This window comes from Mycteria americana, chromosome 3, assembly GCF_035582795.1.
Source record: "Mycteria americana isolate JAX WOST 10 ecotype Jacksonville Zoo and Gardens chromosome 3, USCA_MyAme_1.0, whole genome shotgun sequence".
NCBI classification, from domain to species: Eukaryota; Metazoa; Chordata; class Aves; order Ciconiiformes; family Ciconiidae; genus Mycteria; species Mycteria americana.
Genome location: NC_134367.1, coordinates 96,046,839 through 96,071,954, shown reverse-complemented (window position 1 = coordinate 96,071,954; position 25,116 = coordinate 96,046,839). Strand labels below are relative to the sequence as shown.

Sequence of the window (25,116 nt, the reverse complement as noted above, 5' to 3'; positions counted from 1 at the left end):
GACCAAAAAAAAAAAAGAAAAAAAACAACTAGGAAAAAAGATTTGTTGCCTGTTGCAGTCAAAGTCCTAAGGATCCCTAAATTTCTCCATGGAATTTTGGTTTACTCTAAAACAAACAAATAAATACATATAGGTATACATGTATGCATATACACAAGCCCTCAGGAGGATATTTTAAGATTTTCTGTCTTGGCTGAGTCTACCAAGACATATAGTTTTAGGAAACATATAAATGTGTTTGTTAAGAATGTCAGAACAGCAGTGAAATTTTAAGCTACTTTCCAAATGTGACTCTAACATACATGAAGATGTAGCACTGTTTTCTAAGAAACAGATTGTAACAGTAGCCTAAAAGACAGAAACATCCCTGCTCTTCTCACAGGGCTGGGCTATTAAAAGCTAAACAAGGTAGTTTACATTAATTTATATTTTAATACTGAACACATGAGCAGAAAAACAAATGTTATAGGGCTTTGGGATGATACCTGAAATATAAAAAAAATTGCCACAACTTTTTCACATTCCATTCAAATATAGAAACATAAGTTTCTATATTACCACACCTTTTACGAAAAAAGGTTGTAGTCTTTCTGGCAGAGCTCATATAACATACTCAACAGATATTATACATAAATTTAGGCCAAGCTCCAGATCTTAAGTTCTGGTCATTTAAGAAGGGTTTCTGGTCATGTAGAAGATACACATTTGGCACTTATGTTTCCAGGAGTTGGATGATGAGACAAACTCACACTTTGGCAAGACTTTTGGCCCTTCATCCTGTCCAGCTGATCTATGGAAAGATTTTAATGTTCTAGCTTCTAATCATTATCTCAGCCAAATGGCATGATAGTTGCCAAGAATAAGTAAAGTCTATGAAAGTAAAACTTTGGAAAAAAAGAAAGGACTTGAAAGTTTGGGCTATTATAAAACTTACACAGCTGTTTATTTGGAAGCATATTAAGTTGCTAGGTGACATAATGGAGCACAAGTCCTTGAACTGCCAGCTCCGGTATTATTTTTTTAATGGGAAGAAATCTACAACGGTAAAGGCAGAAGATTAGTTGTGATGTTGTAACTATTAATTCAGAATGCAATGGCTGACCTTTTTAAAACATGTAATTGCCAGATCCTATAACTCATACAGTCACATAATTTTTTCAAGCCTATAGGTTGCTCATGTTCTGTGGTGGACTTTCTCAAACACTGGAGCTGAAGAAAGTTTGACACTTATCTCTGAGGTTTAGCATAAATGCAAATGCTGAAAATTCTTCAAGTGCAAGGTAATTTCCCAGGGAAGAGAGAAAGAAGATCTTAAACACAGTAACTTCAAAGCAAACCAAAACTTTTCAGGCCTCCAGCATGAGATGCAATCTCTAGACCAGTACGTTATCTGAAACTGTTAGCTGTAACCTTCAGGCTCCATTTTCCAAGACTTTCTTCAAAGCTCTAGGAAATACAAATGCTGCAAACAGTTCTTTTTGTTTGGTAATAACAGAAAGATGTCCTACAATTCCTGCATCTTTGTAATCAGCTCTTTACCTCTAGTAACAGGCCTCTTTTCCAAATCCTAGGAAAATTTTAAAAGCCTATTTTGTTCTTTAGCTAGCCCTCAAGAGAAGATTTCTGTTAATCAACAACTCTGTAATTGTGGATTAAAAAAAATGGCTTTTGTTCATCATATTCATCTTGTTTCTTTCTACCTTATTTTTCCTTAGAGGTTGGAAATCTGCTGTTCCCTTTCTTTTTTCTTTTTCTTTTTTTTTTTCTTTTTCTTTGTTTTTTTTTAAGTGTGAAGATTCTTGCTTCTAGCAAGCACTGGACATGGTGTGTAAACTCATCACAGTGGGGACTCTAATAAAATCTCTGTTCATATGAAAACTAAGTTATATCATGGAATAGTGAAAAGATTGAGACAGATGTCTTAATCTGTTGGCTAATTAAAGTTTTGAGTTATTTTGGGTTTTTTCGTTATTGTTACTTGTGTTATTTTTACAGCTTCAAACAAAATAATTAGCTTAATTAATCCTTTAATTAGCTTTTAAGTGTACAGAATAGTTTCTGTCTTCATACATACTTGTACATACTACTTTGAACATTTATATAACTTTTCTGGCAAAAGAACGCTTGCTTAGAGAAAATTTCCCTGGGCCTAATGCCTATGAAAATGTAGCAGTCATATTAATACCCACGTTACTTCAGCAAATAAGATACTAGGAGATAGTAAGTATTACAAGATATTAGGAGATTAGGTATTTTAATAGGTCTCCATACGTCTTCATTCTTAAATGCATATCCCTCAACAGTTGAAAAAATGGGAGCCTACACTTTTATCTTCCACAATGGCACAATTTTCCCTTACTTGACACTTTTCAAATCCTATACGAAAATACTCACATATAAGCTAGTTATAACTCAAGGATACAAAAAACTAGAGGTTACCTGGCTTGAAATTGGAAGTACCTTTAAAGCTATGAAATCTGACCTTTTGTATAATACACAACATAAAACTTTGTCCATTAATTCCTAAAGCAAATTGATAATTTCTTATTGAACTAGAATCTCTCTCAGGGCCAAAATGAACTCTTTTGAAATTGCTTTGAATCCCATACAGTACTTATCAGCACTTCTTGCTCCTAAGCACAAGAGAAGCTACATTCAACCTACTGAAATAAGTGCAGACAACACCTGACTTCGTTCTTAAGTTGCTGGAATGATTCAACCAAGTAAGGAAAAGTTCTGTCATTTCCTTTCTTTCTTGACCATACTTGAATGTATGGGTTTGCCTTAAAAGGATGACATAAAATGCTCTACCAACTCTTAACCTCGAAGCATCTCAGCCTCCTGGTGAGCAGTAGTACTACAGTTCTCTTCGAAGCAGCAAACAACTTTGCTGCCACTGCTACATTTTTTTGAACTTTGGATTTAAATATCTCAGGAGCTCTACATGAAAATGGAAACCACTTGATGAGATTTAGAAGAACCATATTCAGTTTCTTACCATCTTCTGTACTGGACAAGCTGAAGCAGACAAATGCCTTAGAGAACAGGAAAATGAGACTCAGTAAAATGAGAAAGGTTGATTTCCTACAGATGAAATGAAGACCTAAAGATGCACAATAAGATAAATAATCAAGCTGTGGAAGTTCTTTGACTTGGAGATTTTTATTTTATATTTTCTGGGAAATGTGCGACTGTTGACTGATCTAATTAGGAGCAGTGCATGCCTTGTAGTTTTTCAAATTACTAACTTGACTGAAGGCTCCCTATAGCCTAAAAATTACAACTGAGAGCATGTTTTTTTTAATAAACTCCACATTATCCATTGACAGTGACCTTATACAGAAGATAGATATACATTACACCCAGGCATGGAGATATTAGCATGGTTAAGATAAGAAAATAAGGTGAAGTTGAGTTCCATCAAGTGGCTTGGGGCAAGAGAAAGTACTCACACTGTCTTTGCCTTCTCATTGCTAGTATGGTTCTAGAAAGATGTTTCAATGTTCTTAAAAAAGACTTTTTGGAACAGAGGTTCTTGATTTCACCTTCTGGGTCAAACCTCTGCTAATGTAAGTGATCGTGTAGTACTCTTTCAGAACTTTTATCATGTTTTCTTCAGTATCCAAAGAGACCAATCAAGCACCTAGTGCTTTTAATTTTCTTCTGATTTCCAGCGTGCATTTATTCACATTAAATAATTTCAATTTTTTCTTATGTCTATTTTAGAAGATTCTTTTGCTTCCACATCAGTTTCCCATAGTGTATTCATATACATGCATAGATTTTCTCATATTTAGCCTTTGCTAAATAAATCAAGTCCTACTGGTCTGTTCTGTTACAGCAAAATCTCCATCAGCTTAATCATTCTAGTAGCCCTTGTATTCAAAAACTTGAAGAAATAAAAAGAACTGAGCATAAACACACACAGTAAGTATGCTGAAGGTCTCACCAGGACCCTGTACAATAGTGTGAATACTTTGTTTCCTTTGTAGGACATATTCCCAATTCATTGAAGAACCACAGCTGCCTTTTTTCATTGGCAGCTGTCATCTGGACTTCCACAACCAGAAAATCTTCTGACACTTCTAGCTGAATGGATTCCAGACTGTAGCAAAATGTGTTGTTATTAGTCCTCAGTCCTACATGCCTGCCTGATTTTGCAACTTACACTACATTTAATGGTTCTCCATATCTATCCCTCTAATCTGCATGGTCATTCATCTTCTCCTAGATATCTTGACCCTCTTCAGCACATATGACTCTCAGCCATGTCATCAGAGTTTAATTAATATACACTCCCATTTCTGTCATAAAGTTATTAATTAAAATATTACATAAGATCTGTCTCCTCACAAAACTCTACTAATAATTTCCGTACAGCCCGAGAATACCCTTTTTATTAACAAACTATAATAGATCACCTTTAACTAGGTTCTCACTCATCTTGTAATTCTTCCACTGATCTCCAATCTTCTGCAGTCAACATACCACATACTCCACTCAAGAAGAAAAACTGGATAATTTTGATGTTCAAATTAATGATGCAAATTAATGATAACAAAAGCTTTTGTTTTGCAGAAGGACCAGCAAGCCTAGGGAGTGCTAATTCTGACCTGGGTGCCACTGGGCTAACAAGCCGCTCTTGAGCCGCTCTCATACTGCATTGTGGAGCACAACACAGAAGCTCTCTAGCATTTCTGCAAGGACAGCTGTGTAATAAAAGGGGTATTTTAGAAGATAACTGTGAGTCCTTTCTGTTATCTTTGCTCTTCTCTTGCCGTGCAAGTGACCATTCTGCAGGTGGCCCAGGATTTCTTCTCTGCTTTCAGAAATTCAGACTGTGCTTTTATGCTGTAACCAGCTTGAGTCTGAGATGGCTCATTGGCTTCTCTGTGTAGGCCATATCATATTCAGACTAGTCCTATGCAAACCCAGTTGGGTGTCTCTCCACCATGCCACTGGTTCAGAGTTTACAGCTCAGACCTCATGTCAAAGAAGGGCATCTTAAACCCTTTGCAGATCAGACTTTGTCCCAAAAGCAATATAGTCTCATTCACCCAACTCCATATTCCAGCTACTGAACACCAGCAGACACAAAATGGCTTTCCACACACCTAATTGCAGTGTTTCAATGTCCACTGCCCAGTTAATTCACAATCGAGCTAAGCTGCTAAATAACACATTTGACTATTACATTTGCTGTTTTCCAAGAATACTGTACTCTCCTGCATCTGTTTCAATACAAAACCAAAGAAACCAACAAACACACACAGTTCCTGGACCTTGAATTAAACATCCCATTTCTTTCAGAATTCTGGGACTGAAATTATCTACTCTTCCCTCCAAATCCCTGTCTCCCAGTCTAAATTCATTGAACTCTGTGGGTTCTGCTTCCCTCTTGGCTGCAGTTATTTCCCTCACACTTCCTTCCTGTTAGTCACTTCTGCCTCTAACATCATCTTCAGTATCCCCATCCCTACTGACAAGGGACAAAATTGTTTTGTAGTTTTGGAGTAATGCTGAGAAGATACTCACTATTTATTCCATTATCCCATTCCAATGTCCTGTTTTTCCTTCACTCTCTATTTAATCACCAAGTAATATTTTCCTTTTGTTTTCATTTTTACCCTTTTGACTTTTGCACTCGACTTTAGTTGGTGATTAGTCCTTTTCCATTTCATTCCCTCAAGGCTCACTACTTATGCCTCATATGCTTTCCAAGACAGTTATTTGTTCAGTTGGGACAGGAAACCTTTCCCCTACTGTTTTTCTTATTTGGAATACAAGTTCAACATACTTTTACTATATCTGAGTTAAAGAAATTTCTATCCTCCTCCATAATCAAGTCCCTGATTTTCCACTTAATTTAAATTAGTGGACTTGTAATCACTGTAATCTGATCTTTACCACTATGTCTCATGAAAACTAAGGCCAAAATAGTATCAAGTTGTTTGTGTGACTTTCAGTGACCACTTCAGAGAGTAACGGGGTCCTACTATTACTTCTCTATAAGTTCAGGTGTCGTAACAAGACAACTACCCTCTATTTCCCTCTAGCAGTTTTTTCAGAACCTTTACTCCAACTCACCTTTACTCCAACTCTTTTTGTATTAGAATTTAAAAAATTGATGTCTTCATTGCATGTAATCTAGGGATTTCCCCCCAATTTCACTTCCAGATCTTTCAACTGGTTAACAACAAACACTTCTTTTGAACCAAGTGGCCTTACATGGGTGGCTTCAGCCAGAGGAGGGCCATATGGATGCACAGGTAACACACAAACCCACAGATCTGGTGGGGAATTTCTGGTGTGCCAATGGAGTGATCCACATGCAATATAAACACCACACCTTTCGCTCGGGCAGTGTTTAGAAGCTCCCCTTTCTCACAGCCATGACACTTCGGCCTCGGGGAAAACAGCTGGCAGGGAATTACCATTAACTGCCACGGCAAGCGGCCACCTCTCACAGATGAAGCCCGGTTGCTCGCTCCGCTCCCGCTCCCGCTCCCTCCTTCTTCTCCAAGCCTCGCCAGGGAGCAAACAAGCCCCTGCCAAAGCCACCCGAAAGCGTGAGGTGACTCGGCAGGAGCCAGACCCACCTCACAAGCACCCGCAGCTGCCGCCCCTTCCCGCCCGCCGCGGTGCACGCTGGGTAGCGTGCCGTGGTTACCGTTGCTAGGCCGGCTGCCCCGCACTTGGCGGACAGCGATGGTGAAGGAAACTATCCGGGTGTACGCGCGGGTGAAGCCGCTGAGCAGGCGGCAGCAGGCGGGGGTAGGACGGCAAGCTGTGCTGCCGGGGAGGGGAGTGGAGTGGAGTGGGGCGGCTGGGGCGAGCCAAAGGCGAGCCAAAGGGCGTCCCGTGGGCCTGCGTGCGGCGGGGCCGGCTGAAGGCGGGAGGGAGCGGGCAGCGAGGGTGGGCCCCCCCGCCGCAAGAGGCCCCGCCGGCCCGGCCGGCTTGTGAGAGCCGAGGGGCTTGTACGTGCTCGGGTGCGGAGCGGAAAGCCACAGCCCTGTTCTCCGAAGCCTTAAGAAGTTAACAAAATCACGAAGTACAGGAGCTTAGACTGCAACTGTTGGGGGAGCGGGCGAGGAACTTCTTTCCTGCCTAGTTCTTAGAGAAAGGCTCCACAGAAAAAACATTTGACGCTGGTCACTGGGTTTATGCAGTTCAACACTGTTCTGAACATTGAAGGGGAACGTGTAACTCCCAATATTTAGCTGTCCTTGCAAGGGATAATAAAGATAATGAAGGCATAATAAACGCCTAATGAAGGCGTTCCTCAGAAATGGTGCATTTAGGTCTCTTCATTGTCTTGTTTTAAACCAGCTCTACTCATTCTGTCGTAGTCTTTCCTAATGTATTCTTCCAGGTTTTTTGGAGGGGGTTGCAATGAGGGCTGTGCTTTGTTTTTTATAACAGCTCAGACATTGAAGTGGTTTAGTAAGCAAATTATGTCAAAGAGGCTACATTTCTGTTTCAAATCTCATTGTAGTGTTTACATGGTAACAAACAGGATAGTGGTAGTACGTGCTTGTTTGGTTGTATAATAGCTGAAGGAGGATCTGCTCATGTATTAAGGGCTTCTGAAGTAGGCAGAACTATTCCGGTTTGCTATGTTGTTTTGACATCCTGATTAGCTATGGTGCACAATGCAATTCTGAGATTTGCGTGAAGTTTTTTTTTTTTGGGCGGTTACAGGTGCTAAGCTTACATAAGTGTTATACCAAAGGGCTGTGCTGTTCTACTTATAAAATTATTTTGTTAATTCATATCCATGCTTATTAGATTTATTCGGTTGATGACAATGAGAAATCTCTGTCCAGTCTGGAAATTATCGTGCCACGTGATTTAGCAGATGGGTTTGTCAATAATAAACGAGAGAGCTACAAGTTCAAGTAAGTAGAATCCTTATCTTTTTATCTTCTACCTTTAGTGATGGATATCACTGTGTAGATCTATAGAACCTGGAAAAGCCTATTCTTAAAAACAAGCTTTGGTATAGACAGGTTTATTTTTTTACAAGTCCATTAATGCGAGGAATACTCTAGCATATTATGCTCTGTACCTGAACAAGTTTGATAGCATTTTATAAAGTTGTGGATTTTTTGTCTATCCATTGCAAGTCATTATACATTTCTAAGTCTCATCTCAAAGACTGCATCTTTATTTATCAGTTATTCCATTTTTACAGCTTGTTTTGAATTTGCGTATGAAAATTGAATGCAGGACTGTCTGTTCCTCTTGTGATCTAATGAGTTGGCATAGGCTGGCTAAAGATGTCTTGATGTAAAACACTCTGTTTAGAAACTGTTTCAGACATAACCAAAACACAGTAAAGAAAACCAGAGACTGTTGAAAGAAACAAAACCGTGGTTGTAGAATGTAAATAGTTTTTAGAAACTAAAAATAACTACCAGCAATATCAATCACATATTTTTATCTTTTCAACAGAAAACTTTGAGGCAACATTTTAAAATTTTGATGATGAAGAAAGCTAGATGTTTAACCACCTCTAATGACTAGGTTGAGATTGTCTTTTTCCAAGTTGAATAATCTTTATTTTTTAAAATACCGAATCAAGTAAATTTGTTGCTTTATGCTATTAAAAAAGAGAGGCCCAGATAAACATCTGCCGCTCAGACTGATGTCATTTTACATCAGCCAAAGAAATCTGTTCTGCTTGGGAAGAGAGGAGCTGCCCTCTCCAACCAGATTAATATGCGAAACTAGCTTAGGTTGCAGATGCCCAAGCCAGCTGTAATGAATGCTGATGTTTTTTTCTGACTTTATCATTTATTAAAAAGTCTATAGAGATGGATTTTGAGAAACACTATGCCTTATTATTCTTAAGACAATGCAAAAATAATGCTATGGAGCAAACATTTATTTTGCCTCCATAAAACTCATACTTTCATGCAGTCTGTTTATCCTGGTCACCTCAAACATTGTTATCCTTTGTTCTTGCTTTCTTATATGGGAATCAAACACAATTGTTTGAATGACTTGACTGATTAAGGGTTAACAGGATAGAATATATGCCTCTATACTTTGTGTATTGCATTTGTCTGTGATGTTGTACACACCACATAATCCCTTGCAGTCCATGGTGCCTTTCTATATACCTGGCATCCATAGTGCCTTTCTGTATATCCTCTGAAGTTCTCTGTGAGTATACAGTTCCAGATAGGAGGGACAACACAGCAGGGCACAAGCAGTCCAGGAGGTTTCTGGAGTGTATTAATGACAACTTCCTAACATATGGTTAAAAAGCCGATGAAGGGAAAAGCTCTGCTGCACCTCATATTTGCAAACATGGAAGAAATGATCAGCGATGTAAAACCTGGGGGTAGTCTTGGCTGCAGTGGCCATGAGATAGTGAAATTCAGGATCCAGAGAGAAGGGACCAAGGCAAAAAGGAGGATCACAACTCTGGAGTGAGGAGAGCAGACTTTGGCCTGTTCGGGGACCTGCCTGAAAGAATCCCATGAGACACAGACCTGGAGAGAAGTCCAGGGCAGCTGGCTGATTTTCAAGGATCACCTCCTCCAAGCTCAAGAACAGTCCATCCTGATGAGCAGGAAATGACGAAAAGGCAGCAGGAGGCCTGCGTGGATGAGCAAGCAGCTTCTGACTAAATGCAAACATAAAAAGGAAGTGCACAAGAGGTGGGAGCAGCGTCAGGTGACCCAGGAAGGCTGTCTGAGGAATGGGATCAGGAGAGCCTAGATAAGTGCACAGTGAGGGGTGTTGAAAATGAGCTGAGCTGCTGGGCTCAGAGGGTTGCTCAGGGGTACAAAGTCCAGCTGGAGGCCAGTCACTAGTGGTGTAAGCAATACTGCGATCCAGTACTGTTCAGCATTAATGATGTGGGCGATGGGACCGAGTGAAGCTTCAGCAAGTTCACAGACAATATGAAACTGGGAGGGATAGTTGGTGCAACAGATAATTATGCTGCTGTTCAGAAGGACCTCAAGAGGCTGGAGAAATGGGCCACTAGGAATCTTATGAAGTTCAACAAAGTGAAATGACAAGTCCTGCTCCTGGTGAGGAATAACCAGGATAGGCTCAGGGCTGACTGAAAGCAGGTTTGCAGAAAAGGATCTGGAGTCCTGGTAGACAAAAAGTTGAACATAAGTCAGGAATACACCATTTGCAGCAAAGAGGCCGACAGCCTCTGGGCTACATTAGGCAGAGTGTTGCCAGCAGGTCAAGGAAGTTGATCCTTCCCTTCTAGTCACCACCAGTGAGATCACATCTGGAGTTCTGTGTCCAGTTCTGGGCTCCAGCAGAGGGACAGAAAGGTGATTAAGGGACGGAGCATCTGACATGTGAGGAGAGGCTGAGTGACCTGGGACTGTTTATCCTGGAGAAGAGAAGGCTCAAGGGGATCTTATCAATGTGTATAAACACCTGATGGGGAGAGGAGGAATAAAGAAGATGGAGCCAGATGCTTCTCAGTGGTGTCCAGTGACAGGACAAGAGCTAATGGGCACAAATTGAAATACGAGAAATATAAAAAACCCTTTTTTACTGTGGAGTGACCAAATACTGGAACAGGTTGCCCAGAGAGGTTGTGGAGCCTCCATGCATGGAGATACTGAAAACCTGACTGTACAGACCCCTGCTTTATCTGACCCCGCTTTGAGCAGGGGGATGGGAGCAGATGGTCCCTTCCAACCTGAAGCATTCTTTGATTCTGTAAGACAACTGCAGATATTTTATATAGGAAGTGACAAAACTTAGACTGAATTCAATATCTCCTTATGACTTACAGTAACTGTGCAGCAGAATGAAGGAAGTACTTACGAAAAAATGTGAGCCTGGCTATACTGGTGGGATGCTGTATTTGGTTATAGTGTAATCTATTTATCCAGGTTTCAGTGTGGTGCCAGTTACAAACACCGATTCTCTTGATAGATTTAAAATACGGTTTATTTTTTTCTAAGCCACATCATTTTATCAGAGGATTTTATTGTAGAGATCTTGTCAAAGCAGCACTGTGTACAGCCTATTTATGTACAATAGCACAACAGCACGCTGTGGTTAAGACTACAGGGAAAACATTGTACTAAGTTATGTAAGCCTAATGATGTAAACATTGACTATTACAAACACAAACAAAAATGTATGAATCAAGTAGTGTTTCAAGATTCTGAGCAATTATTATTTGCTTAATATTTTCAGATTTCAGAAAATTTTTGATCAAGAGGCAAAACAAGATGTGGTTTTTGACAGCATTGCCAAACCAGTAGCAGAATGGTACGTTGTTGATCTTGCAAGTAATCGGGGTAACACAGGGTCAAAATAGCTTTCATTGTATTACTTGGAAGAGAGCTGGCAAATGTTTGTCCCACTGTTGTAAAAGTGGATTGATGTTTTAATTTTCTAAATACTGACATCTCTGAACCGAGGAGATATGCAACAATCCCCTGAGAATTTTGTGTATGGTAAGGTTCCATTATTTACTCCTAAAATAGCACTGCTACTGTTGCCCCTTTTGTTGCATAGGCATGGAAATCCATGTCTAATTGGTTTTTTGTCTATAATATGAGCTCTCTTCATTGCATTAGAAAAGTATTCCCCACAGAGTTCCATGAAGGGGTAAACCTAACGAAAATCTTATCCCCCTGTTTAGTTTTCATTAAGTTAGGGACACTCATGAATTAATACCTGTGGATATATTCTCAAATTTTGCCCTTGTTATTTTTGTCTTAACGTGTAGGGCAGTGATTTTGGCATTTCTCCTCCATATAATAATTAAACAATGCTCATATTTTAGAGTTTGCAAAGGCATGCATTTAAGACTGATATAGAAGCCCTCTTCATTCATTCCTGTGGATTGAATACCACTCTGAACTGGATGGCTTTTCCAATATGCCACTCTCTTCGCTCAGCTTATGACCACATTGCTGAAGTTAGTATTGGTTTTAGTGGGGGAGAAAATCCCACACTGGAGGAAGCAGAATTTCTGCATAATGTTTATCAGACTTACTGATCAGAATCCAAACTTGTAGTGAGTTGGGAAGTATTACTTTAGGTACCAACTTTTCTCATTCATTGTCTGACCCATCCGTTGGTTTAAGCTATGATTCTGCAAGTTATTCTTCAGCCTATTGCACTGCCACATGTTTTGCACTGAAGGAAAACAGATGTCCTCAGTTGGACACTTAGTCTTTCTCAAATTGTCACTTGGATGTAAAAATATACCTAGCTCTTTACAATTTCATTTTCTTGAATTTCCCCTCTATTTCCCTCTTAAAAGTCCCACATAAAGCAGGAGGATAATTGACAGTGAAAATGAAGAGCTAGTGAATTTGAAAATTCACTAGAATAAGTTAAATATGCTTTAAAAAAATTTTGTTACATTCTTCTTTCACCCAAAAGGGATTTCTTTGCTTATCTGACTTTATAACATATAGCTTCAGGTTAACTCATTTACTTAACTTTAAATACTTCTGAGTTTAATGGTAACTGCAGACAAACCCTTCTGTATCTTATTTGACTGTGCTTGGAAAGAGAAGGGTTAAAACTCTTGTTGTTACATGCTATGGATTGAATTATCCTCAACAAAAACTCAGAGTATCAAAGCTAACTAGCAACAGACTGACTAATTTTTTTCCTTTGGAATGTTTTGCTAGAATATGGAAAGGTTTTCCAGTTGAATAATTCACCTATACAGTGCTCTAATAAAGAGGAAGTGGTATTGTTTTCCTTTGTGTCAGTGTTGGCTGATACAAGATTTTTATACATTGATTTGCTCCATTATGTAGAGTTTAGTTTTGATTTTTATAGATTTTTAGGTACTTAAAAGCTATAAAAATCAGGTGTGTTTAGACATACAATTATCTGCAAATAGCTGTCTAATGCTAAAATTGATTTATAAAATCATTCTTAACTGAAACAAGACTTTTCACTCTGTGTGTTGTAACATGTTAAAGCTTGTATTCTAATTGATATTTTAGTGTTACTGATAATATTGAAGGATAATTTTGCTTGTGTTTTTATAGTAGAGTAGGCAATACCTGAAGTATGTTCCTGTTTCTCATCCTGTTCCTTCATTTTTACCTTTTCTTAGGCAAAAATATGTATTTCAAAATGTCTTCATAGTCATGAGGTTCCTTGGCTAATGGAGTCCTTAACTGTGCCTGAAATTTATTTCACCCTATAGTTAATGACTCAATTTTCCTTTCCATTGTGGGACAATAAGAATGGCCCTGTTACTCTGAAAGACCACAGTATTACATATCAAAATGTTTTTCACTGTTCGTTTCTTTCTAAGTCAACGTTCTCTTGCAGGGAAAAACTGTTGAAAATGCACTCATTTCTGTTGTTGGAGTCACTTTACTGACAGAACAGTTTTTGTCTGTGTATTGCCAGGGAAAAGAAAGTAGCAGGAAAGTATCAATGAAATAGTTCAGTAACATTTTGAGGCTCTTTGCCATGCATACTTACAGTCATGAGAAAATTCAGTTAGACTTGAATGCTCAGAAAAAAAATCTTGGGCATTTTTTAAACTAAAAACAGCAATGCAGTGTTCAGGATTCTAAAATCTTTCTAGTTTGTTCTTGGATGGATGGAAATTGGATGCAACTTTCTTTTTTCTTTTTTTTTTGTTTTGCTTTTTAAGTGTGTTTCTTTGATGTTGGGCCACTACTTTTCTCTCTTTAAGTCCAGTTACATTGTCATCTTGCCTGTGGTTTCAGAGGCACCAGACATTAGTTCATTTAATTTGCTTCTTCAGTCAAAAGTGCCAGCCTCTGCAAACCATTATAAGCATGTCATTTGCTTGATGTTTTTATTTTATTATTTTGTTAATGCTTGAGTCATCACTTACTTGGTTTCTTTTTATTATTTGTTTCTGCTTTCTGCTTTTCCTTTTAAATATATATTATTGACATTTTTTTGTGCAGAGCCAACTTGATCTTTAAGAACCAGCACTACCTCTATTACTCTATCAAAAAACAGAGAAAATAAAAAAACATCCTTCTTTTACAGTTTGCTAATAATTAAGTATTGCTTTAGTCTAACAATACTTACAAGGTTACTTGTAAGAACAAGGTTACTCTTATAATGCTTCAAATGTTAGTGTTATGATGATGAATGCAATCAGAAATTAAGTAGAAAATCTTAGTGCTTTGGAATTAGTTTTGTTTTCAGTTCTAATATGGCCAATGTTTTGTCTTGATTTATTAAAGAATAACATTGAAAATATTTTCTCTTCAGATGTATCATGCAAATAAGAAACAGCTCAGCTCTTTATAAACCTGATGGCAATCACCTATGTTTTTTTGAAAGATCTGATAGCCTCCAGGATAATACTCCCATTGCCGCAGATTTTAGTTTCTTCTTGTGTGCTCTGTTTATCCTAAGAATTAGCATCTATAATATACAAACTACTTCCCTTTACTCTTTTCTGGGTTTTTTTTCTGCTGCTTATTCTTAACAGAAAACGTAGACAAAATATTTTGCAGAACAGCATCATTATAATGCTAACTACATTTTGTAATGTCCCTCTTTCCAGTTTTAGGAAATATTTCACCAGTAATTGAAAATGTTTGGAAAACATATTTACATTGTTACATTGCCTTGTAGTATAAAGCCACAGGATGTAGACTAAACATCCTAATAGGATATTTCTAGCTTTACTGAGTATGCTCATAGAAATCCAGTGAGCATCCTTTGCTTTTCTGCTATTTTTTTTTCTTCCTGTTTAAGTCTGTGAATAAGATGATATAACAAAAGTATTTGGACCTGCTGTTTTGTGGTTTGTTTGGGTTTTTTGTTTTTGTTTTTTTTTTCTCTCTCACTAACAGCTCAGGGATTTGTGTTTTACTATGTATTCAAGGAAAATAAATAGCTACAAGTTTCTTCAAACTAATGAAATTTCAGTAGTTTGTAAAGGTATGCTAATTTTCTCTCAAATTGTGCTTCCTTTTGACCATCTAAGCTAGAGTAATGTTGAATGTGCTTCACTTTCACTGACTTCGATAGGATTGTGGATTAATAATCGCTCTGAAATTTGAACCATTAGATAAGAAATTGCTTGAAACATGAAATCTGACTTAGTTTACAAGGTTTTGTAATAAAGATTTTTATTTATTAGAAATAAAAGGTTCCAAATAAACTATGACCTCTGTTTTTGAACATCATCGAGTAAAAGAAATGGAGAGATTCTTAAAAACTTTAGATTCTTATTTCTGAATTTTTTTTATGGTTCTTCATTACTTTTAAAGCTAATTATGAGGGACAGATAAAAGTTATACCTTTACATCTTTTTACAGCAAAAGGAACATTTTCTGTTTTGTTGGAAGCCCTTATCACATACAATACCTTAGTATAAATTTCTCCTGACAAGAAGAATGTGGAATTAGTGGGGCTATTCCTTTGATAGTACTTAATCTGCAGATTTTTTCATGCTTCAAAATGTGATGCAATTTGTATTTTCCTTGTGATGTAGACCTTAAATTGTCAAAAAAGAAAAATAAAATCCACATATCTGAAATCTTACAATCATTTGATTTTACATAGGAAAATATATAGCTCTTTTAGCTTTGTCATGGGTCTTTCAGAACCTCCTTAATTTCAATTCTTGTATGAAGTTATTACACAAACTTTGGCTTCGTGCAAATGTTTGGCTTTTGGGGAAAAGATCATTATTGTGCAACTGGAATTCCAGATTATTTTTTTAGTTCACTTTATTTTTACTTTTGTATAATACAAGGTCTTTTTTATGAGTATTTAATAGTATAATTATACATGTGCAACATGTTAGATGTTTAAAATAGTTTTAATAACATTAGTTGTAAGAGTACAAACTGTCTTCAGGACAATTTCAAACTACGACAGCAGGAAGTATATGTGACAGGAGAACAGAAAAGTAAAAGTCAGTCATGGTTATTTATTCATCATCTAATAGCCAAAACCCTCCATTAAATTGATTATTTGTCATTTTGCATATCAAAAAAACTTAAGAGCTATTTTCCACTCTAAAGAAATTACAACTCAAAAGGAGTGTATAGAACTCATCCTTTTGATGGGTCAAATAAAGCAGCTTTTTTAATTAGGAGACCTGAAACAGCTACAGGTTCCTTACCTGTGTCTCTCTGCTTCAGTGAGGAAATAATCTGAATTAAGTTCCTTAGAAGATGCACTAAACTTTCATTCTTATTTGGACTCATCTTACCTGGGCATTCCAAAAATCTTGCTTATATCTATGTATCTTCCTATACATGTGTCAAGTATCAGTAGCTGTTTCTCCACCTTTTTTACCCTCATTCTCTTCCCCTCTGCCCTTCCTCTCTTTTTAGGCTTGTTTAGTGGAACTGCAGCATGTTGCCTCTGTATTTGTAGATGTTGCTGGCTGGTACAGCAGGTTGCTGTGTGCCCTAATAGGAAGGATTGTTTCCGACGCAGTGAGCTCAATGAAGACTCGTACAGTTTTGGTAGTGCAATGTCAACATAAATGTCAACTCACTTAAGTTGTAATACAAAAGGATTGAATGACTAAAATGTTGTAAGACCCTTGTGATACAAATCAATTACTTGCTTTTTATAGTCCTGGCACAGTGACTCCCCAACCAGGTTAAAATCTCTTGGTATCATCAGCATGGTACAATATTTGCTACCATGATCAAAGCTGGCCTTTCTATAAAGACTTGTTAAATCTTCATGCTAATATGATTAAAATGAAGAATGCCTAGTAAAACAACTATGCTTTAGTAGTGGAGGGGGTTTTTTCTGGAATTTTTTTAAGGTGTAAGCATCAGGCCTGTAAGCATGTGGATTTTCTAGAAGATAGTCCTTGTTAACTAATTAAATGACAGGCTTGTATGAACAATTATCCGTTCTGACCTGGATGTTTTTGTGATACAGTGTGGGAAGTAGTGGCTTGGCTCACCTGCAGGCAACCTTGTGTCACTGCTGTATTATTGCAAATGTGGGTGATTTAGGTACAAAAGACCAGTAGAATCTATATGTAGTAAAGGACACTTATTTTTTTGGGATGTCAGCTTGAAACAAATGTAGCTTAAAATTTCCTCTAAATTGAGAAATTGGAGCAGTGATGCTAGCAGTTCTTCCTGAAAGTGTGTACAGTTATGACGCAATAAAAAGTGAAAAGCTTAATTAATGTTTCATCTCAAATGATCTTAGTTGCTCGTGTTTATTTTGACTTAAATTGCACAGTTTAGAATTGTTCAAGAAGGCTTATTATAGGTTACAGTTTAATAACTTTGATTCAGAGTATCTTTGTGTCACTTCTGCAGTTCTTATGGTGGAATTCTAAATATATTTAGATATTTTAGTTAAAATAAGAAACTCGATTACACCTTATTTTTTTTAGGAAAGCCCTTTTGAAATTTCTAAGGAAACTTGCTTGCAGTAAGCTCTCAAAAACACAGTTAAGTGCACATTTGGAAACTGGTGCTGTTTTTGAAAGATAAGGCATTACCAAATTAGATTTGTTCCATAAATCTGGCAAAAGCATAAAGAAAAAAATGTCATACTGAGATACTTCATTTATTTTAATTAAAAGAAACTTTAATCTGAGCTCCAAGTGATAGAAGATACCTAAATACTGAGTCTCTGTAAAGACAAATCCTCACTGAAAACTGTGTTTCCAGATCCTGCAAATGAAGTTCTTCCCTCTTTTTATATCTTAAACATCATGTCTGGGGGCTGGTTTTGCCAGGACTGTGTTGAATTTTTTTTCTTAATAAAATAACTATGACAATTCATAGTTTTTTGAGATAGAAGTGGTTTTCTGAGATAGAAAGAAGGAAAGTGAGGGACATTGGTAAAATATTTCAGGACAGCAAGAACTGAGATGAGGAGAGGACTGACAGTATCCCAAGGTCAAAAATATCGTATTTTCTGCTTCTTTCATTAGTCTAGTATTTTAATAGTTATTGAATATTTTTTCCAACCACATGCCTCTTTGTTACCAGTCGTTTAAAATGAAGATGTCAGAACTCAGGTTAAAATAATAACATGAAGCTGAAATAAACTAACAAAATAAAAGTAATTAATTTTTAAAGATGAAATTTGTTTCTTGTTCCCAGGATTTTCTCTTATCTACATATAAACACTCACAGAATTTAGTCCTTACTTAATAAGGCCTCTTTTTTTTCATTTAAACATTTAGACATGTTTTATTTATTCATATTATAAACTCAGTAAAAACTTTTCACTTTGAACTTTTTCATTTTAAAACAAAACAATAAAAATTACAGATGGCTTAAATGCATCTACTTAAATGATCTTTTTAATCCTTTTGAAGACTGAGAAGTATGTCTTGCAATAGGAATTAAGTGTCAGAGCAAGCAAATCTTTTTGCTTAGACTTCATATTCATCGTTGCTGTGATGGCTTTTGGTGTTCTGGATGGGCTTCATTTACCAATTGCTGAGACAAGATTTCCACATTTGCCTGTAATACCTGCCAATGTCAAAAACTTGAGAATAAGTTTGTTACAATTTCTTTGTCTTTTTCGTAATGAAGTTTGGAGTAACACAAAAGGAGTCAGAGCACTCTGACTTCCCTGAGGAATACTGTCATATTAGTGATTATAAAACTGATGCATTGAGACTAGTCTGAAATAGAACAGAGTTTGTAGCAGTTTGTAGCATGTTTTCAGGGACTGATAAGGACTGTTTACTTTTTCCTTCTTCTGCTGATGATTCTATGTGAATTATGCCTACTGCCAACAAATTAGAATAATTAGGTCAGAAGGGATCTCTGGAGGTCATCTGGTCCTCTGGCCAACCTTCTGAGCAAAGTAGGTCTAGCTTCAAGGTTAGATCAGGTTGCTTTAGGCCCTCGCCCAGTAGAGCTTTGCAAATGTCCCAAAGATGTGGATCCCACAACCCATTTAGGCACCTGTTCCAGGCCTTAACTATTCTCACTGTGAAGAACATTTTCCCACTTGGAACCCACTTGGATTTTCCCGTCTTGCAGCTTGTGACCACTGCCTCTTGTCCTACCACTGTAGGCCTCTGAGAAGAGTCTGAGTCCACCTCTGTAACGATCCATTGCATAATGGAAGGTGGTAATTAGGTACATGAATAGCTTTCTCTTCTCCAGGTTGATAGAAAACATCTCCCTTGGCTTCTCCTTTTGTGTGATGTGCTCCAGTCCAACCTAACTTGGTTCTGTCAGGCTCACTCCAGTTTCTTTATAGCATCCTTCTTCTGGGGAGTTCAAAACTGGACACAGAACTCAAGGGGGAGAGTTTGTTTTAATTTTTGCAAATTTTGATGGTTACTATTTTGTTTGATTCAGCAAAACCAGTGTAGCAGCAGAGGAAGCAGAGTTCTTTGTTATACTTAGGCACAAGCCTGTCTGAAGTCTCATTAACAATGAGCACAGAAACAAATGAAAAGTTCTGTGGCTATAAACTTTAAATAGAACAAATGATCTTCACTGGAAATTAAAACAAAATGTAGTCAGAAAAACCAACCACAATAAAACAACCTCAGTCTGCTTTCAACCTCTGTCTACTGTCACTGGGCTTTATACCACTATTTATATTGTCTCACATACTCAAGGACAAAGTACTGAATGATATTTTAAACTGTAGTAACTACCCATAAATTGTCTAGCTCTCACTTGAGGAATTTCTCACTTGAGGAATGCTAAGTAGTTGTAAACATAACGTATCTATCAATTTAAGTGGAATTGCTTGCATGAATTAGACTCCTGCATCACACCCTTTATTTAGGAATTAGACATCTTTCAGGCATGACGCAAGTCAGTTGGGTGACTGAAAATGCCAGTACACAACTCTGTAACAGCCATTTACTTAAATAGGCATCTAAAATGAATTTTTAAATGAAAAGTTAATTTCTCACTGTGCATGTTTTTAAATCACCGCTAATTATGAGTAAATTAGAAAGTGCAAGTTAACTGATAACTGAGTAAGAAACTTTGAGGGAAAAAACCACATGGCTTTGTTCTCCTTTAACTACAGTCGTATATGAGTCCATCCTAGATTTTAAGGGAAGAGGCAGGGTATTTCTAATGTAACCAAAAAAACCCAATAATCCACTGAAGCCCTGAGCCTAGTCTTGTTTTCCCCCAATTATATTAGCGAGTCTAATAAAAGATGCTACCTCTCTCTAAATACATGTTTTTTCTTACACTTTTAGACCATCATAGTTGCAGCTACAGTATTACAGCATTTGTTTATTCTTCCTCAGTGTTACTGGCTAAGTCCTTACATGTAACAACAATTTCTTATTAACAACTTTTTTTCCACTGGATGCTGAGGATTTTTTACATGACTGTCTTGCCGCTGATAAGGGAACTTTTAAAATATTGAACCCTTGCTATTTTAATCAATGATTGATTTTTTTTTTTTCCATCAGTTTCTCAAAGTTCAAACAGCGGAAGAGAAAGCATGTTATAATTAATTTTTCATAAGGCCAAAACTTATTTTCCTGAGCAACCATCATTATGGAAGCTTTTGTATAACAGTACTTGGGTTATGAAGCAGTTTTAAGGTTGTGCTGAAAGTGGTAAGGAACATTTACTTCCGCTTGCTGCTTTTTGTTATTATGTTTCTTCTCCAAAACAAGAGGAGTATTAAAATTAAGATTATTCCAAGTTAATTGGAAAAAATAATTTGTAGAATGTGTGTTGGGAGTTCATAAAGTATTAGAAGTACTTTTGATACATGCAGATATGTTTCAGTACTGTAGTGTGTTTAAGCATTTACACCAGCAAAAAAATCTGCATCAAATTGTCCCAAGCTTTGGATCCCACCTAAAACTCAGTGAGATTATTGGAAAGGTGGTCATTGACTTGAATAAGCTTTGGATCATGGTCTCATGAACTCTTTCTCAGTGTGTTTTCTAAATCTTTGCTGGTTATTTCAATATTCTGGTTAGAAAAATACTGAAAGCATTGTAATTTCTGTCTCAAAGATTGTCATTGTGGGAGATTTCTTGGTAGTCTGTGTCATAGCTTGGAGGTAAAACTTGAAAATTTTTGGTTTGTCCCGTCACATCATGCTAAATTATCTTGCTGTCATAATATATGGTTAGGTTTATATAGCAGTGTGATCAAATTATTCTCCTTAGTTGTGTGCACAAACTCTCTCTCACTTGGAAAAGGTGTGCTTTCAATTGTATGCAATATAGAGAACATATTCAATACTTTGTGTTTAAAAAATGTTGCTGATTAGCTTTGTACACAAAGCTGTTTTGTTTTTAAAAAACAGCAATATTTTTTCAGTGCTTAGCCAGAAAAGAAGCATTCAGTTCTTTGAGTAAAATGTAAGAACAGATCTAACCTATTTCTATGTTAAAATCATCTTGAAGTGGGCATATATTTAGATTAGAAATTATACTGCAGAACAGAAGAATGAAGAAGATTTAGGACTGTAATAAAACAATACTTACTCATAGATTAGGAGTTGTTTGCCTGCAATTAATATTATTTCATTAAAATTTATCTTAGCTGTTGTTACCATTTTCTTGCTGGTCTATGAATATTTCCTTTTCTTGTTTTTGTTTTGTTTTGTTTTTTTTCTCTGTCTTATTCTGACTTCCACCAAAGGGAACCTTTGTTGTATAATTTTAGGATGTTTAATGATACCAACTTTACTAATCAGAGCTGCTTATTACATAGATACTTGTTGATGAATTCAGAATACTTAGCAGGTAATAATGATGTTTCCTGTCATGGTTTAGCCCCAGCCGGCAACTAAGCACCACGCAGCCGCTCACTCACTCCCCCTCGGTGGGATGGGGGAGAGAATCGGAAGAGCAAAAGTAAGAAAACTTGAGGGTTGAGATAAAAACAGTTTAATAGGTAAAGCAAAAGCCGCGCACGCAAGCAAAGCAAAGCAAGGAATTAATTCACTACTTCCCATGGTCAGGCAGGTGTTCAGCCATCTCCAGGAAAGCAGGGCTCCATCACGCGTAACGGTTACTTGGGAAGACAAATGCCATCACTCCAAATGTCCCCCCTTCCTCCTTCTTCCCCAGCTTTATATACTGAGCATGACGTCATGTGGTATGGAATAGCCCTTTGGTCAGTTTGGATCAACTATCCTGGCTGTGTCCCCTCCCAGCTTCTTCTGCACCTGGCAGAGCACGGGAAGCTGAAAAGTCCTTGACTAGTGCAGCAATAACTAAAACATCTCTGTATTATCAACACTGTCTTCAGCACAAATCCAAAACATAGCCCCATACCAGCCACTATAAAGAAAATTAACTCTATCTCAGCTGAAACCAGGACATTTCCTCACCAGTATTTTGCTTTAAATTGACTTTTCTTACAGTGATTAAAAGCAACAAGACTAAAATTTATCATCCAACACACCTTTACATACAGCATACGTATCTAAATATATTGTCACATAGACATACATGTTTCAGTTTCAAATTACTGTATCCAGCAGACATTACAATTTTTTCATTGCATACAGCTTTGTGATATGTGAGTCTTCATATGGTTTGACCAGAAGTATTTTCACTGGAACACAAAAATAGGTATACAATTTAAAAATATATATTTACCAAGTACCAACACAATTATTAATTATACTACAAAATCTGGGAAATCCTAATATTCTGGCATCATGAGTTAAATCTAAAATATGAAGATTCAATTTCTTTAGTTCTTCTGATCCATTTGAATTTGCAGAGTGTGACCTTTTTGGGCCTTTCTTGGCAGTCATGTAACCAAGATCTCCTACATGTTAATAACAAGATATTAAAACAGCTCACTATATTAAATGAGATTGAAATATGATTGTTTGCAGAACTACTATATGTCTGTGTTTTCCCCAAAATGTCATCTTTTTCTGGAAAGCTTGTCTTCACAGAATTTGAGGTCTTGGGCAATTTTTTTTGAGACTTCTTTACATGTAGAAATTCAGGCCAATGACATTTGTCCATATTCAATGGATTTTGTCGTTCATAGGTATAAAGTCCAATATTTCGGACTTACTGCTCATGCACACAACAACTTAGGTTTTTCCTTTACACGTTTAAGTTGGTCCATATTTTCCAGATAGGAACATGGAATACCTGGTTGTAAAGCAGTAGAAGCAAAGCTGAAACAACAAATTATTTGTTAGAAACTGACTTTCTTATATCTATTTTTCTGTATTTGTTTTCTTTAAAGCTAAGCCTAAATATTTTTTAGGTAAAATCAATACACATTTTACTATGTAAAGATTGCTTTATGTGGCTTGTGATGAATACCACTTTATTTTCTTTTTATAAAAGCTAAGGCTATCCCAAAGTGTTACAAATATATGCCTGCATGTTTTAGCGTGTAAGGAAAATGAACTCTCCGAATTTCCTAACACAGTGAAACAAATGTACAAATTTGGACAAGTTTTAGTTACTGTATTTTAAAAACGTATTTTTCTCTGCAGTAGACTTCATAGTTCTGAGCTTGGTATTATTAAAAAAAGAAGGCCCTCCAGGAATTCTGACAATCATAACAGGAGTAACTTTGCTAAAATAATACCGGAGACAGATTTCTTCAGCAACATTTTAGCTAATCTGTCTGGAAGTAGTCCATGAACTTCTGAACAGGGAGCTATACAACATTGCATAAGTTCATGAAAGATCTTTTCAGCAAAGCCTCTCCTTGGATTATGTGTCTTTGATGTGTTTTGTTTGAAGTAGTAAAGAGACAATTTATTCAACAAAGTGTCTCCTTAACCATGCCAAAACTCAACTTCCTGGGAGAAAAAAAAATGCAAAGTTCTGGATATTCTGATAACACCGAGGGGGCATGACTGAAAATATCCTTTTAGTGTATGATCTTTATGTATGCATATTTTAAAGTCTTCACAAGACTACCATCAATAACCATGTCAACCTGTGTACTTTCAGATACTAAGTTTAACAAAGGTTTGGGAATTTTTTTCAGAGAATTTGAAGAGCAAAGATGCAGACTTTGCCTGGGTGAACTGATGCCTTGCAAAGTAGATTTTGCAGAATAGGCAGAAAAGAGCTCCTTATTCTCTGGCGCCTTTCCCAGTAGAGAATCAGTTCCACTACTGTTAGGGACAGCTTTAATTTGCAGATGAGAATCTTCAAGGATCCTTTTGGTGGACGCTGTTTAGACACTGTCTCTTCTTGTCATCTCATAATTGGTGTTGCCAACTTTTTTAGGTATCTGTTGCAATTACATTTTGTGATGAATGGGAGAACGTGTATATTTTCTGCTCACTATACTAACTCTTAGCATCTGAGAGACCGTTCACTTTGTCAAGGGTAATTCTGCAGTGTAGTTTGCTGTTGTTTTTTAAATAACATTTTATGGGTGGCTATAGGGTTATGAAGCTTTCTATTTTTTTATTTTCCTAAAGAGATTGTGTGTCTTAGGTTGAAAACAGTAAGTACATATCTTAAACTTCCCGAGTATTTAATAATTAGATATTGGTTTAATTGATTTATAGATTGATTAGGTATTGGTCCACCTACATATATTATTACCATTTCAGTGTAAAACTCCTTGGGACAATGAACTAAAATTAGATTGGTAAAACTTGGTATTTTTTTTTACTTGAAGTTCTTAAAAGTGGAAAAAGAGCAAAGTATATCTTTAGCAAATATTTTCTATGATAATAGTTTCTTATTTATTTTAGCAATAAGCTAAAACATCTTGTATTCCCATTGATTCCAAGAGAAGTTCCTTAAAAGAAGTGTGAATTAGTAACATCAGGCATGGATTTTATATGACTTAATCCATGCAGACTTTATCACATACAGGCTTTAAAAACTGACATTGACTAATATTCAGAATATTATACCGAGATTGGTAGTTACACATCTTCAGTTTCGAAATCTGTTCTTTCATAAACATATATGTGGTACACATAAGCTTTAGTTCTGTTTAGTTCATAAGTTTAATTCTTTGTGAACAAGCTGATACAGTAGAGATTTTTCCTTTTTGGAGTGTCTTCCCATCTACTCTTTTCAGGAGGTGAGATCATAGTCTTCAGCTTGCTTCTAAGCCAGAGGAGCTCTGTCAGTCCTGCTTGAACTCCTAGTCCCTTGTCTTTTATAAAAGTGGTTTTCTTCTTAGACTTAGAAAGGGAATTTATTCTCCAACCTGTCTTCATGGGGTTGTGCTTCACTCTTAGAAGGCT

At 36.8% G+C, this 25,116-nt stretch overlaps 1 protein-coding gene across 1 annotated transcript in view; it reads left to right on the top strand.

The window, feature by feature from the left end:
* The first annotated feature begins 6,667 nt into the window (after positions 1 to 6,667).
* Positions 6,668 to 25,116, top strand: part of KIF6 (kinesin family member 6) — a 171,687-nt gene continuing 153,238 nt past the window's right edge. Inside the window, exons 1-3 of the mRNA XM_075496206.1 lie at positions 6,668 to 6,774; positions 7,789 to 7,898; positions 11,188 to 11,262. Of these exons, the coding sequence (XP_075352321.1) occupies positions 6,709 to 6,774; positions 7,789 to 7,898; positions 11,188 to 11,262 (251 nt within the window). The 5' untranslated portion in view covers positions 6,668 to 6,708. The remainder of the gene's footprint in view (positions 6,775 to 7,788; positions 7,899 to 11,187; positions 11,263 to 25,116) is intronic.